Consider the following 15,169-nt stretch of genomic DNA (forward strand, 5'->3'; position numbering starts at 1 on the left):
GGTCCAGTCTCCTTAAGCTTTATGTGATCATCATAGACTTCCTTCCCTAAATAAGAGGATTAGTAACCTTGTCAATGTTATTCCTAAAATGTGATTGTTTGTTCGCCTTATGGTATTGCCTTTCTTCCAACCAAAGACAGTTATTCTATTTGGCACTTCAAAAAAAAAAATGTACTATTGGTCGTCACTGATTGGTACTCCGAGCCCCGAGTTGATATTCTACCTTCCTTACCATGCATGCATAATTATATATGTGCCAATCAATTATTAATACACACTCGTTCTCTATTTGTTAATACTATCGAGATCAATTTTTTTTTCAAATTTTGTAAATCAAATAATTGAATTATGATTTAAGCATTAATTAATGTACTTATCATTTGATTTGTAAATTTGGTTTAAAATTTGGTTTTCTTTAGCATTATCCCCTATTAATTAGAAGGGCACGCATGTATGCATGAACTCCAATTTATAAAAAATAGTTATTATTCAGTTTCATAAATAGTCAATCAATTTAATAATAGTGTAGTACCTATGTCAGTTTCATAAATAGTCAATCAGTTTAATAAATAGTGTAGTACCCATGTCAGTTTCATAAAGAGTCAGTCAGTTTAATAAATAGTGTAGTACCTGTGTTAGTTTCATAAATAGTAATTTAATAAATAGTGTAATACATATGTCAGTTTCATAATAGTCAATCAGTTTAATAAATAGTGTGGTACTTGTGTTAGTTTCATAAATAGTAGTTTAATAAAGAGTGTAGTACATGTGTCAGTTTCATAAATAGTCAGTCAGTTTAATAATAGTGTAGTACCTCTGTCAGTTTCATAAATAGTGAGTTTAACAAAATAGTGTAGTACATGTGTCAGTTTCATAAATAATCAGTCAGTTTAATAAATAGTGTAGTACCTGTGTCAGTTTCATAAATAGTCAGTCAGTTTAATAATAGTGTGGTATTTGTGTTAGTTTCATAAATAGTGAGTTTAATAAATAGTATGCCTAGGGATGGGCAAAATACCCATGTGTTTGGGTAACCGTGGTTACCTGCCCATTTAAAGTTCACGGTTACGGTTATGGGTATCCGTTTAGATGAACAAACGGTTATGGGTATAACCGTTTATCCGTGAAATTTAAATGGGTGGTTATGGGTATTACCCGCGGTTATAACAGGTATCCATTGGTTATGGGTATTACCCGTGGTTATAACGGGTATCCATTTACCCATTTAATTTAATATATGTAAAATTTATAATATTTTTAACGGTTATAACGCGTTTTTGTATTTGTTGCTAAACTTTTCGTATACAAAAAGTTTGAAGCACAAGAAGCCAACAAGAAGAAAGATCAAAGAGCTTCCTTGAAGCTTATGATCCATCTTGCGGTTAACAGAAAGTACTGGTATTAGTGTAGAAAAATGTTTGTTTTTAGAAGCTTTACTTTGTAATCATATGGATTATAATTAAAGACTTGCTTGGGTGTAGTAGAAAAATATCGTTCGTAAACTATTATTTCAATTATTAGAATTGTATGATGACCTAAATGATTAAAATAGAGAAATGTATGCTAAAATGTACCTATAACGGTGTTTAATTGTCAGAAAATGAAATTTTTTTTTTTTGTAATTTTCAAGTTGTTAAAAAAAACATGTAGATAGGTGAAAAAAGGGATTAAAAAAATGATAAACGGGTTCACAACAGGTAAACGGGTAAATGATTATGGTTAAATGGGTAAACGGTTATGGATAAATGGGTACACAGTTATGTGTATGGTTAACCATTTATAAACGGTTATGGGTAAATAACCGCGGTTACCCACCCGCTATAACCATTGCTCATCCCTAATAGTACCCGTGTTAGTTTCATAAATAGTCAGTTTAAGAAATAGTCAGTGTTCAGTTTAACAAATAGTGATAGTGCCCGTGTTTAGTTTTCAAAAATAGTGTATTCAATTTAAGTAATAGTGTAGTATTCATATTTAATTTCAGAAATAGTCTATTTAAGAAATAGTGTAATATCTTGTTTAGTTTCAGAAATAATACCCGTGTTCAGTTTCAGACATAACCATTTAAAAAAAAATAGCGAGTGGAGAAATAAGATTTCAATTATTTTGGTTCAGTTCTAGAAATAGTGTGTATTATTTTGCTATAGTTCTAGAAATAGTGTGGGTTATATTACAATAGTTCCAAAATAGTGTGTTATTTTGTCCAGAAAACAATATCAATTTCGGATGCTCAAGCTCTAATTTGTACACATAATTCAACACTTGTGAAAAGAAGAAACCAGTTTTTAGAAGACATTTCGACTTGTTACATAATTGAATGTTGTCTATACGACAAAACCTAAGAACCCCAAGGAGCTGAGAACGGCCACAAGCACAAGGTTAAAGGCTTGCTTGTTGCTTGTATAGCTTCACTTCTCATGGAGGTCCAATGTACCCCACAAGAATTGTTCGTCATGCGGCATGGGATGCATTAGATTTTCTTTTCCCGTTGGCGGATACCCTCAGCATCTTATAAGCCTGTTGATTGCTATATCCATTATGGTCATTCCCCTTCCTCTTCAAGCATGTGCTTCTCCTCCACTTCAACATGTATTGTCAGATCAAATTTCATCAAAGTGCCAATCAAGATACACTAATTCACACAAATTTTAGTACCAACTTTTTCATCATTTGATTCATTTCTCATCAGCCAAGTAGAAAAATAAAAAACAAACAAATTTGATTCAGTTTAGTTTACTAGTGCTAAATCGTTAAAGCACTAACCGCTAGAGGACCATTCAAAGATGAATGGAAGAGATGGAAAATATACAGAACCAAAGTGTCTAAAGCATATGTTGAAATCAAAACATGATGGCACCAAGAATTCGGCTCCCATAATAGCATTTTGCCTTAATTAGTATGCTACTGCATTTGAAAAGATGGTCTTTACCAATGAGGCGAACAATTTATATGTAGAATTCAACTTCACCCAAATAAATTTTCATGCCCAATTCATAAACTACATATACAAATATATCAGAAGCTGGTTGTTTTGTCGCTCGATAAGCACAACAATTTGAATAAAAAAAGTCAAAAACAAAGATTTATACCTTTGTTTTATGAGATATTTGTGCTCAGATCCTTGCCAATATTAGATGCATGCACATAAATATCTAAGTCTATAATAACATGAAACAAAGAAAAGAGATGCACAGGGAGAAATAAAATACAGAGTAACAACTTCAATCTGAACAATCGAGACGGTGAATTTCTGATCGCAGTTGTTGTCCTTGCTTAGAAGATCTACAACATAAGCCAAAATGCATCGTTTTAGATACTAATTACGCTCAATCGAGAGACAAAAAACAATAGAAAGATCGCAGAGACGAAGAGAGAGAGTGAAAATAATTGCTTAACTTTGGCTTTTTTGCCGATGGTGAAAACTCAAGGTCGTTTTCTCATCTTTACAGAAAGGAGACAAAGTGAGAAATTTTGGAAGAGGGAGTGACAAAATCAAACCATTTTGCATGTCGGAGATCCTCTGCGATTTTGATAGAGACATAGACGGCTAAAAATTAAGTTTGGGGGTCAGATATGTGGTTTTTGCGTAGTGGCAAAGACAGAGATGGAGCTGCGATGCGAGATTAGAAAGAAAAATCGGAAAGTCAATATTTAGGCCATTTTAATTGGATTGGTTTAGTGTTGGATTTTGTCCTAACCATTAAATAAAGTTAGTACATGATTTTTTGTTAACATTCAAAGTTTTCAAGCCTTTTTCATTAGCTTTTTTATAATTATAGGTAGCCATTTGTAAACAATATCCGGATGGCTTTTTGTAACTCTCTTCTTATGTTTCATTTTCTTGGTTCTCTCCGATTTCCTCTTGCAACCGATGCCTTGTTCCCCGTGGCATCGCTCGTTTAATGAATGATTACCACCGCTCGTTTAATGAATGATTACCATGTGTTCGAAAAGCAAATTCTTTGTCAATAAAAGCACACCACGTGACATGTTATTGATTGCATGAGGGTATCTCTCCTTTCGTTGATACAAGTTTCATTTTCGTTCAGACAGAATGCAAACACTGGCTTCACTCATTCATACATCGTACTAGATATTTTACGAAACAAAGAGGCAAATGTTGTACTAGATAATACACAATCCAGGTCAACAATCTAACCGACTGTAAAATATAATCTTAGATTTTAGAGTTCGACATTTTGGCCGGTCTCGTTTTGAAGACGAACCGAGTTCAATTACAGGGCAGCACAACTCAATTACAGTAATGCAGACTAGAGAAACTCCTAACTCACCACTCAAGCAGTCCTAAACAGTTTTGGCTCCATTCAGGCAGGCAATTAACCCTTTTGGATTACGCCGTTCTCCTTCAAGTACTCGACAAATTCGTCAATAAGATATGGCCAGGCACCTTCCGCATCATAGTTTGACAGTGATGAATCCACAGCCTACAAACACGGAATATCAAGTTAACCAAAGAAATAAAAAGGTAAGATAAAGGGTAGCCTTGTTCGGTTTTTGTTTTGGTTACATAGATGCTTGATATCTTACCCTCGCAAACTCCAATAGTTGAGACCATGTGTCCCTCGAAATTGCCTTGTTATGCCGAGCCTGAAATGATGGAATTAAGGAGAGAAAATATATCAAGATAATATTTCCTGGTAATTTTGTATTTCTCACAATCACTTTGGGACGTATAATGCCATTTCAATGCAAACATACTTTCTAAGATGTAACAGGTGTGACAATGATTTCGTAAAAGAATGATGTTAGGACTAAATTTTTTATAAGGGCCTTATACACCACTGGTGGAACAATGGCAGATTTCGGTTTAGCTTTATGGACCTAATGATAAACCACTAACACCTTCCTCGTTTGGGCTCCACCCAGGTATGTAAGAGCGGCTCAATCCAGGGCCCCGCCCCTGAGTCTTCACCTGTGTTCATCACAGCACCTTCGCCTTACATGCATACGGGAATCAAGGCTTGGAACCCCCAAGTAGGCTTTTTTTTTTTTACTTCTTTTATCTTATAGTTATCATACTAAAGGTAACAACATGAAGCCTCCATTTTGCACAGAAACTGTAAAAATTCATCAGAACTACTTGGCCATAAATTGTGGTGCACATTTGGAGATATGCATTCATATTAAACATTCATCACGCTCAAGGAGTTACAAAAATTGGCAATGATTCCTATTGGATAATATAAATGATTATTGCAAGCCCATTGAGTGTAGCTAATTTCAACAAATACTAAATTCCGTAACTTACCTGTAAGAACTGACACCAATGTTCAACATACGGCCACTGCTTTTCAGCAAACAGTAATTGCCACATTCCAATTGCAGTATCCAATGCCAAAGATTTCTGACCCTGAAATGAAAATGAAGCAATATACGTGTATATGAATATGAACACAAGCGCACATGCACGCCCACACACACATATAATTATTTATTCCAGAAAATTAAAATTAAAAAAATAATAATCTTATTGTTAAGTTATTGAACATGAAGACTATCTATAATCAGAAGAATGACATATGCATCACAGACTATTCCTGAAGCTGTGGTTGAATATGTTATGAATTGTGTTTTCATGCACATGTTTCAAGTCCAAATTCGCACCCATCAAGAATATATATCAAGGAATTCTTCCTAGTTTTATCTATCAAATTTGAGAGATAACCACTGTCTAGAATACAACAAATCAAAATCTTCATGCAGTAAAGTAAAAAGTAAAAGCACATACCTTTTCTTTTGCCCAGCCAAAAGCAAAATTATATATCTCTCGAAACTTTTCTGGAAAATCAAAAGATCATTTCAGCAATGAAAAGGTATTCTTGCAAAATTCAAATCACATCAATAATCTTTACAGAACAGTCAAGCTATTTCAACAAAAATACATGTTAAAATCACGAGTATCTTCCACAAATAACCAATCTTATTAAAATTGTTAGAATTTCCGTTGGATTTCACTAAACAATGTTAAAATCACCCTAAACCCTAATTACTTAACTAAAACTATAATCACATTTCACTTACGTTCATCTTTCAGCTCGGATCTCATAAATGGTATCTTTTCACGGAACTTGTCCAAAGAATCTATCCTGCCATCAGATAACACAAACTTCTGTTAATTGAATCTCTCATGGTTATAAACTATGTACGTATTATATTTGAGGTCTAGAAGAATGTAATAAACATCTAAACCCTTTGTGCCTACCCTAGTGATTCTAATCCATCTACGAACTCCTGCTTGGAAAATTCACACATGGTAGCTGCCTTCATGTGCCAGGAAACAACTAACTGCATCAACAGCCCATTGTACCAAAAATCACCAGCCAAGTCACAAGGATAAGTTGAAAAAAAAAGTATGCAAACTAAAAACAAAAGTTAACCGATCAAATTGGTACCATATATATGATTTTCATGAAGCTTACTTTTCATATGACAACCTCGTCATTACCTGCATAGCAATTCTCTTTTATACAGTTCAAAGTAAATATTACCAATGTCCCAAAATTTTAGCCCGCTAAACATTAGTCTCCAATCTTGTAAATGTAACATTTAATCCCCAAGAATTCTATGTTAGACTGCGTCCACAACTGTAATAGGCCCCAGTCAGAAAACCACTATATCTACCCTAATCTTATTAAAATTGTTAGAATTTCTGTTGGATTTCCAAGCAAAAGGGCTCTTTAGCTCAAATGGACAGAACTTCCTAGAATTGAATTTCTCGGTTGCCTAAATAGTAATTTGGCAGACTTGAAAGGAACTCCGTAGGCATGCACATCTTGACCAGAAAAAGGTTTATTTGAATATACGTACCATGACGATATCTTGAGGATCCACCTGTCAAATAATGAAGGCTAGCATGTCAGTCAAAATAAAAGAACAAGAAATTGCAATTAAACAATCATAAGAAACAAACAACAATATTAAAGACAAATGACTGAGACAGTTACTATCTGCACCAAACAGTTACCTGAAGATCATTGCAAAGGAGGCTGATACCATCAACAAGTATCATGTCAGCACGTGGATCTGGAAAAAAAAACTATTTTACTAGTGAAAAGAAAATTCTGCTAACCATATAAACTTTGGTTTAAAAATTAAAAAAGAAAAAAAGAAGAAAGAAACATTTGATGGGTCATTTGATTTTAGGTACAATGCTATCACTTATCACAAATGAGAAATTTATATCTGTACATGCAATATTATTGCTAATCATCAAGTTCATCAGTATGTACCAAATCAAGTATCGGAATATATATTTGAGTAAGACATAGCTGATGAAAAGCTTGAAGAAAAAAACAATCCCATTAATTTTTTAATATAAAACATTTATATAAAGTTCAGATTCAAAAATCTCGTGTTTGCAACTAAAGTATTAAGATTCCAGCCAAATTCATCTATTACAACTTGATAACACCACATGCGTGTGAATTTATAAACTGACTTAGATCTCTGTCTTTTCAATTTGCTATGAATGTGAAACAAAAGATAGACACTAATGTCTAAGATTGAGGACAAGAGTAAATGGAAAGGTAAAGCTTGCCTTTATATCTATTGTATAATTCCTCCAAATGCCTAGAATCAGTATGTGCTTGCAGCTGGGGCTGACTGTAGAATACATCAAACGCTCCTTCAAGATGCCAATCACTAGACTTCAGAGCCTGCAAAGCCACTTTTTCACTGCACATGATGGGAAGTTAGACTTCTCAGTCCAAGAATCACACTAAAACTGCTCAAGAGTAAGGAGAGAAAAAGGTACGATACACGCCACCAGTTTAATACAAAGCACATATGCGTGTGCAACCAATTAATCCAATTCAACTCAAAAGATACATACAAGCTGACGATTAAAACTGCTCAACTCAACCAAATCTAACACAACAGAAACACACATGTCTCTTAGAAAGGCAAAAATTATGTTGGAGTTAAATGTAAAATTTTAAAATCTTCGTGATTGACTATTGAACATACAACGTCAACTGGTTTTAAATGGTGCTCTAAATATCAATGCATAACATGCATAAGCTAGCAAAACTGCCATTGATCTAAAGACGCGAAATGAAGAAAAACAGAACTTGCTGGAGCTTTTCGGACTACCTCGCTCCGGTTATCATGATGAACTGCTGAAGCTTTTCACGTTGGCCTCTACCCGACTTGTGCTGTCAAAAAGAAAATCAAAGGTGAAGCAGAGAGAGAGATAACAAAACCAAACTATGCGCATGTTGATTCAGGTATATGTAAGTGTGTGCGCGCAAATACAAACGAACGCATATGATTAGCATAATATCAACATCCAATAAATAATCTCTGCAAAAATGTAACTGAAAAGTGGGTAATCTTATAAGAGGAAAATGAAACAGTGGGTAATGATCTCTATGTTGTTGTCACCAACCACAAAAGGTTACTTTTTTCGTCAAGAAAGTGCAAAACAAAACCAAATTTTCTTCAAATTCACATCCACCGAGGTTTTCCCCTGCCATAAATTTCATTTTGCATCAATTTTCTTCAAAATCTAAGAAACCAACAGCCTCTTGTTAACTAATCTCACAACCGAAAAAACCCGAAAACTCCTTAACTAGTGTACGTTATCAAATCCAAAGACACATCTTTTAATCCCTTTTCTCAGCTCTCCCAGCTTCTCAAAATATGAAATGTTACTAAAAATTGAAACTTTGGCATGACAGTCAAGTGAAAAAGTCGCTATAATTTGCAGAACAAATCATGAAAAAGTGAAACAGTAAAAAGTTAAGTTGAAGTAACCCTAGAGAAGCGAGAGACTGATCAGGAACCATAAGCATACATGAAACCGAACCAATGAGAATCGAAGAAATTTGACACAAAAATCGTGGAATTTGAAAATACAGCTGAAAAATAGAGAGTACTCACCATCTTTGAGGTGGACGATGATGAAATCGCAGACCTTGAACTGCTTTTAGAGAGAGAAAATTAGGGTTTTGCTCAGTTTCTGGGTAACAAGCACACAGAAATACATACGAAGAGTCTCTCTGTATCTATCTCTCAATGGGGTCTGGGTTCCCTGCATATTGTGTTTTTAATTGGTTTTTATTTCCCTTTTTTGTTTTTTGTTTTGTTTTTGCTTTTCGCTTTTTGTTTTCCATTTTTTCTTTCTTACCGTTTTTTTTCAAGGCGATGAACAACGGGCGTTAAATGCGTTTGGATGTACTGAGCGTTTCGTGTTTAATGTTTCGTAAATCAAATATAAATGTGTGATACGAGTACCTTTAATGTGCATTGACCGTTAAATATGAGTGGAGATGTATAATGAGGATTGCGTGTTTAACATTTGATAATCGATAATAAATGTGTGACACGATTACTTTTAAAGTGCGTCAACTGTTAAATTCGTGTGAGATACATTTTGAAAATGTATATGGAGTCCACTACGAAAGTCACATGTATTAACGTTTCATAAAATGTGGCATGACGATCTTTAGCATGTAATGACCGTTGTGAATCAAGCTGTGAAAGCTAAATGTACTACAAAATGGTCCATGGTCACTCTCCTTAGCTTCTGCCGGACGCTATGCCCTACCTGGCGACAACCCTTGGGCACTCAATGCAGGACTTTATTATTTTTGACAAAAAAAATAAAAAATAAAAAAATAAATATTGCCTATTTTGTAAGTAATGAATGTTCAAACTTGTGGTTTATTTTAGGTTTTAACTGCGAAGTGCTTAGCCCATGCAATGAATCCATCAGTTCTACAGTTGGGCTTGGTTCGGACTCAATTGGCCCAATATCAAAGTCCATTCAACAGCCCAATAAAGCTGGTCCAGAATTGTTTGGTGCCAGAGAGTGCAAAGATCCAATAGGCTCATTGTGGATCTTTGAAATTTGGTCGAAGTTCTATTTGTTCCTCTTCAACCCACTACGTTTCAAGTTCAAACTCTCTCCTCTTCTTTTTGTAGATTAGTGTGAAATATCGCTTGTAATAAAAAAATATCCATGATAAACTCCTGTAATTTACAAAGTGTTGCAACTCAAAAAACATGTCTTCATTTTCTTCATTTTTTCTTAGAGTAATGTTAGGGAGACCAAATTTATAAATCAAATTCGCAGACCAGTGATGTGTCACCAATAAGAAATAAGTACGTTAATCAACATTTAATCAATAATCCAATCATCTACAACCACATCATTTGGTTTGTAAATTTGATTTATAAATTTTGGTACCCCTAGTATTACTCTTTTTCCTTTTTCTCGATGGGAAGCGTGTGAGTGACATGTGTGATTTAAGAGTAACATTATAGAAGTGTAAAAGACCTCACACATGGTTTCAGAGTTCTAATTTTGTCTGAAAAACAAAAGTGACATGTGTTATTTAAGAGTAACATTATAGAAGTGTAAAAGACCTCACACATGGTTTTAGAGTTCTAATTTTGTCTGAAAAACAAAAGAAATAATTTGACTTGTGTGCCACTTCGGTCTCCAAAGCTCTAAAATATGCCACTATACATGTATCATGAAGTGTAGTATTTATCTCAGCAACAAACATAACTTTAAATTTTTCCAAGTTATGCATACACCTAATGGTGGTTCAGTGGTAAATGATAGATTGCAAGATTTCCTTCAAATTAAAAATGAGAGGTTTTGGGTTCGAAACCCATTGTTGGTGTGGAAGCTAGACTTGTGACCGGAAGAGGCTAAAATGCCTCCCGAAATAGGTGGATCCGTGGCCCCTATCAATTAAAAAAAAAGTCAAAAAAAAGTTACGTATACACCTATACGCATGGACTCCAGGTCTGCTATCCCTTAAATTGTGTCTCATTTGTATCTCCTTACTAATATTTTGACACATATCCTTTAACTTAACTTAAAACTTAAATTTACAAAAAATAATCCAAAATAATAAAAAAAAACGGTTGGGGTAACGAGGTGGGCAAACCCAAATAGGATTCTTTACCTTCTTTTAGGTGGTTGTTCAATGAACAACTTCTCTGTTCAAGCTTTCTGGTAGAACTCGATGATGGCGCGTGGCTTCTTGCTGGTAGGCGGAGGAATCACCAGACATGAATCGGTCCAAGCGTAGGTTAGTCTGCTAGTGGTGGAACTGGAAAGTGAGATTAATAAACAATTCCCAACTGAAAGGTGATCAAAGAACTCCATGCTATGAATCAGGTACACACACACACACTTACTTATTGAACCATTTATAATTTTCTTGCTGAAAAGGAACAAGAAAATTTCCAACGGCGTATCCCACAAATTTCCAAAGTCCTCCCAAATTCGTCTTCTCAAAGTTTCCGTTTGTTTCCCGAGAAAAGGAACAAGAAAATTTCCGATGGCGCCCAAAGCTGAGAAGAAGCCCACGGAGAAGTCCACCGTGGCAGAGAAACCCCCCACCGAGAAGAAGCCCATGGCCGGGAATAAGCTCCCAAGGAGGCCGGAGCCGCCGCCGGAGATAAGAAGAAGAGATCAAAGAAGAGCGTATATATACGTGGATTTTTTAAAAAAAAATTTAATGTTAAATAAATAAAGTTAATGGAATTAAGTTAAAAGACATGTGTCAAAATATTAGTAAGAAGACACAAATGAAACACAATTTCGAGGAAAACAGACCTGAAGCCTTACGCATACCTCTCTCGTCACATAAAATGAATACAATAATGCAAATACATGTTGGTTGACAACGCCCGACACAAGATCTTCTCCCATGGCATTAGAAATTAGAAATATATTCTCATCAAAGGCACTTTTCACGCACACCGAATGCCCCAAGTAGGATACCATGGTTCCTTCCACACATATTTAATATAGACTAATTAAATTATAGTCGGTACATATTCTTTACGAAAAGTCACCTCTTAGAGACGAATTCACTTGAATAAACTAATCTCCAATCTCTGAAAACTGACATTGAAACTATTAAGAGTTTGTGTAGCATCTGACCAGCATTTTACATGCTTTATCTACCGATTTAAATAGCAGTTTAAAGTTTCTAAAATATTCTTTCTTCACTTGGATTAGTTTACAGTTTAGTAAAGTAAGCCGTATTTGTTTATTTGCCTGTGTTTTTCTTTATATATTGAGCTGCAATTCATTGTCTTCCTAGCAAACTCTTTCTGCTGAGAAAACATGGTGGCGGATCTTCGAACAGAATCTTCGGATTACCGGACCGAGCTCTTGTCGCCGGACGCGACGGGAGAGACTGTGACAGTGCCAACTGAGGCATCGTGGAGGCTCAACATGGATGGATTCAACCTTCCAGCTGAGAGAAGCATGGATTCTTACTTTGGCCTTGGCTCTTTTGTAAACTCATTAAGTAAGCTGTTAAGTCCTTTTCTCTTAAGTCCCCTTCGTATTATCAAACTCAAATTAGCATTGAAATTCTCTCTAATTCCATCACAGGGAGGCAGAGAAAAATTGCGCAATATTACAAGAGGCAGAATAAGCTTCTCAAAGGATTCAACGAGATAGACTCATTTTCTGAGATGGGTTTTTGGCCTGGAAGTTTAACACAGGTTTGTCGTTAATTTCGTCGTTTTAGGCCAGTTTGTCAATCAAATTTTCCCGTCACCTTGAATCCAAGTTCAAATTCCCATCCCTGTAGATTAAAGCGATTTCGAAGATCACTTTAGAAGATACGTTTCAAGCACAAGCTTTTTTCTTAATTGTTGCATTGAATTTTGGGACCTTTTGAATTTTTTGGTTTCAGGATGAGGTGAACCAACTTGCAAGAAATGAAAGGATGGCAATATATACATCTAATGCGGCTAACTTGGTGCTTTTCCTGGCAAAAGTTTATGCTTCAGTTGAGAGCAGATCTTTGGCAGTAATTGCTTCAACTTTGGATTCTCTCTTAGACCTCTTGTCCGGCTTCATTCTTTGGTTCACTTCTCATGCAATGAGAAAACCTAATCAGTATCGGTACCCGATTGGTAAAACCCGGATGCAACCTGTGGTAAGTATAGTCCTTCTACTATACATCAATGCATATCATAAAGTGCCTTTGAAGTGGATCCCATTCATCCGTTGAATTCCTTGTGCTTGTAATCTTGAGCGAGTTGTAGCCGTTAAATTCTGCCATGTATTTCATATACTGATGTACCTTTCGGTGGTTAGCAATTGAGAGAACATTGGAAATTCAATCTCATGGCACTGAATCAACAATAAATCAATGATTTTGTAGGATTATGTTCATGAGAATATGAATCCTAATTTTTCGGACAATTAGTTCTAACTTTACTTCATGCACTAAATCTCAAATGCATTGCAGGGAATTGTTGTTTTTGCATCTGTAATGGCAACTCTTGGACTACAAATATTGTTCGAATCTGGGCGGCAACTTCTCACAAAGGTATTCAAGAGTCCACTAGTTGATTGTAACGCAAGAAATCTTAAGCGCAAGATATCGAATGAAATTTTTAGCATCACATTTGTCGATAGGGCGATTATAATAATTTTTTTTTTCATGCAGACTCAACCTGATATGGATCCAGTGAAAGAAAAATGGATGATTGGGATAATGGTGTCTGCAACAGTTGTGAAGTTTGTGTTGATGGTGTATTGTCGTAGATTCAAGAACGAAATTGTTCGAGCTTACGCTCAAGATCATCTGTTTGATGTCATCACTAACGGAATTGGTCTTGCAGCTGCAGTTTTAGCAATCAGGTTTTACTGGTGGCTTGATCCTGTTGGAGCTATCATTGTAAGTAATCAGCCTATTAACTAATTAACACCTAATTTTGTTAATTAGGCCACGTATCTGCAATACCTTGTTTGTTATCCTTGAAAATCCGAACAAAACACAAAGATGAAAAACTACTTAACCCTGAACTATTTTAAGGCAACAAATGTAACTGAATTTCGAAACGCAATGGGATGCAGATTGCTTTGTACACAATGGGGAACTGGGCGAAAACAGTGATGGATAATGTGTGGTCACTGATAGGGAAGACAGCACCAGCAGAGTACTTGGCAAAATTGACATATCTGATATGGAACCATGACAAGGAGATCACGCACATTGAGACAGTGAGAGCATACACTTTTGGCTGCAACTATTTTGTGGAGGTTCACATTGTCTTGTCCGGAGACATGTCTCTCAGCCACGCACATAACATCGGAGAGACGCTTCAGGAAAAGATCGAAAACCTTCCTGAGGTGGAACGAGCTTTCGTTCATGTCGACTTTGACACTACTCACAGGCCTGAGCACAACAATGCTAAGTTAGCACCATCTTGATCAATAAAATCAGACATGAAGAGTGGAATAGAAGTATGTGTTTTTTATTTGGTGCTATAATTATTGTACAAGGGTTGTTTAAGGTTTTAAACAATATTTATTTTTAGTTTTGTTAAAGAATCAATTCCAATGGTTGAAGCTTACTGAAATATTTATGATTTGATTGATTGTAAACAACAATTTGTTCCAACACTTTATTATTTATGAGATTTGAATTTAATATATCCCGAGTAAAATGGAAACCGAGTATTTAAGAGAGAGAGAGAGGAGAGAGAAAGTTTTGTATTTTTTACAAAAAAAAGACTCATAAGTTCAAACTTGTTTATTTTAGATTTTTATTGTTCAATTCAATTAACTGCGGCCACTTATGATTATGGTCTAGTGATATTCCTCTTCACTTGTATAAGAGATGTTTTAGGTTTGATTATTGACAAAAGTGAATTTGAACCATTTTATTTCTAGTCCATTGTGAAACTAGCTCACCCCGTAAATAATATCATATGTTCAAAAAAAATAAAAAAACTGTGAAGTGTTTAACTCATGCATCATCAATCCATCAGTTTCACAATTGGGCTTCGTTTAGACTCCAATGGCCCAATCTCAAAGTCCATTCAACCAAGCCCAATAAAACTGCTCCAGAATCGTTTGGTGCCAAAAGTGTAAAGATCCAATAGGCCCATTGATGATCTTTGAAACGTGGTCGAAGTTCTACTTAGTTTTTGTTCAAGCCACTGCGTAGTGTTGCAACTCAAAAACATGTCTTAATTTTCTTAATTTTTTTCTTAATGGGATTAGTACATGAGTGGCATATGTGATTCAAGAGGAACATTATATAAGTGTACAACACCTCACTCATGGTCTTAGAGTTCTAATTTTGTCGGAAAACAAAAGAAATAATTGGACTTAAATTGCAAGAATTGATAAATTACATAAACTAATTCGCAAAAA

General features: G+C 35.2%; 2 protein-coding genes across 3 annotated transcripts; one reads left to right on the top strand and one right to left on the bottom strand.

Moving 5' to 3' along the window:
- Positions 1-4,096: 4,096 nt before the first annotated feature.
- On the bottom strand, positions 4,097-9,117 carry LOC103435380 (uncharacterized). The gene is made up of 11 exons (XM_008373771.4): positions 8,902-9,117; positions 8,113-8,174; positions 7,559-7,695; positions 6,986-7,044; positions 6,829-6,852; positions 6,224-6,306; positions 6,043-6,107; positions 5,750-5,799; positions 5,270-5,371; positions 4,549-4,608; positions 4,097-4,445 (listed from the first exon to the last, which is right to left on the bottom strand). Exons 1-11 carry the CDS (start codon positions 8,902-8,904, stop codon positions 4,338-4,340), a joined length of 753 nt encoding a protein of 250 aa, XP_008371993.2. The 5' UTR covers positions 8,905-9,117; the 3' UTR covers positions 4,097-4,337.
- Positions 9,118-10,949: 1,832 nt separating this feature from the next.
- Positions 10,950-14,443, top strand: LOC103435378 (metal tolerance protein 10-like). 2 transcript variants are annotated; one of them, XM_017332084.3, is made up of 7 exons: positions 10,950-11,066; positions 12,090-12,299; positions 12,386-12,498; positions 12,693-12,938; positions 13,254-13,334; positions 13,455-13,685; positions 13,865-14,443. In XM_017332084.3, exons 2-7 carry the CDS (start codon positions 12,113-12,115, stop codon positions 14,219-14,221), a joined length of 1,215 nt encoding a protein of 404 aa, XP_017187573.2. In that variant the 5' UTR covers positions 10,950-11,066; positions 12,090-12,112; the 3' UTR covers positions 14,222-14,443. The 2 variants fall into 2 exon arrangements, with proteins under 2 accessions (XP_017187573.2, XP_008371992.2); XM_008373770.4 differs by having other exon boundaries at positions 11,015-11,155.
- The last annotated feature ends 726 nt before the right edge of the window (positions 14,444-15,169 follow it).

Source organism: Malus domestica, chromosome 05 (assembly GCF_042453785.1).
Source record: "Malus domestica chromosome 05, GDT2T_hap1".
Lineage (NCBI taxonomy): Eukaryota > Viridiplantae > Streptophyta > Magnoliopsida > Rosales > Rosaceae > Malus > Malus domestica.

What these genes read in the sequence shown, in the direction of transcription:
- LOC103435380 (XM_008373771.4), bottom strand. An exon ending in GATGGATTAGAATCACTAGG is followed by an intron (nt 6,108 to 6,223) that starts GTAGGCACAAAG and finishes ATCTGATGGCAG; the next exon opens with GATAGATTCTTTGGACAAGT. An exon ending in ATTGGTGTCAGTTCTTACAG is followed by an intron (nt 4,609 to 5,269) that starts GTAAGTTACGGA and finishes CCATCATTTCAG; the next exon opens with GCTCGGCATAACAAGGCAAT.
- LOC103435378 (XM_017332084.3), top strand. Translation starts at nt 12,113, where the DNA reads ATGGTGGCGGATCTTCGAACAGAATCTTCGGATTACCGGACCGAGCTC. An exon ending in GGCCTGGAAGTTTAACACAG is followed by an intron (nt 12,499 to 12,692) that starts GTTTGTCGTTAA and finishes TTTTGGTTTCAG; the next exon opens with GATGAGGTGAACCAACTTGC. An exon ending in ATCCTGTTGGAGCTATCATT is followed by an intron (nt 13,686 to 13,864) that starts GTAAGTAATCAG and finishes AATGGGATGCAG; the next exon opens with ATTGCTTTGTACACAATGGG.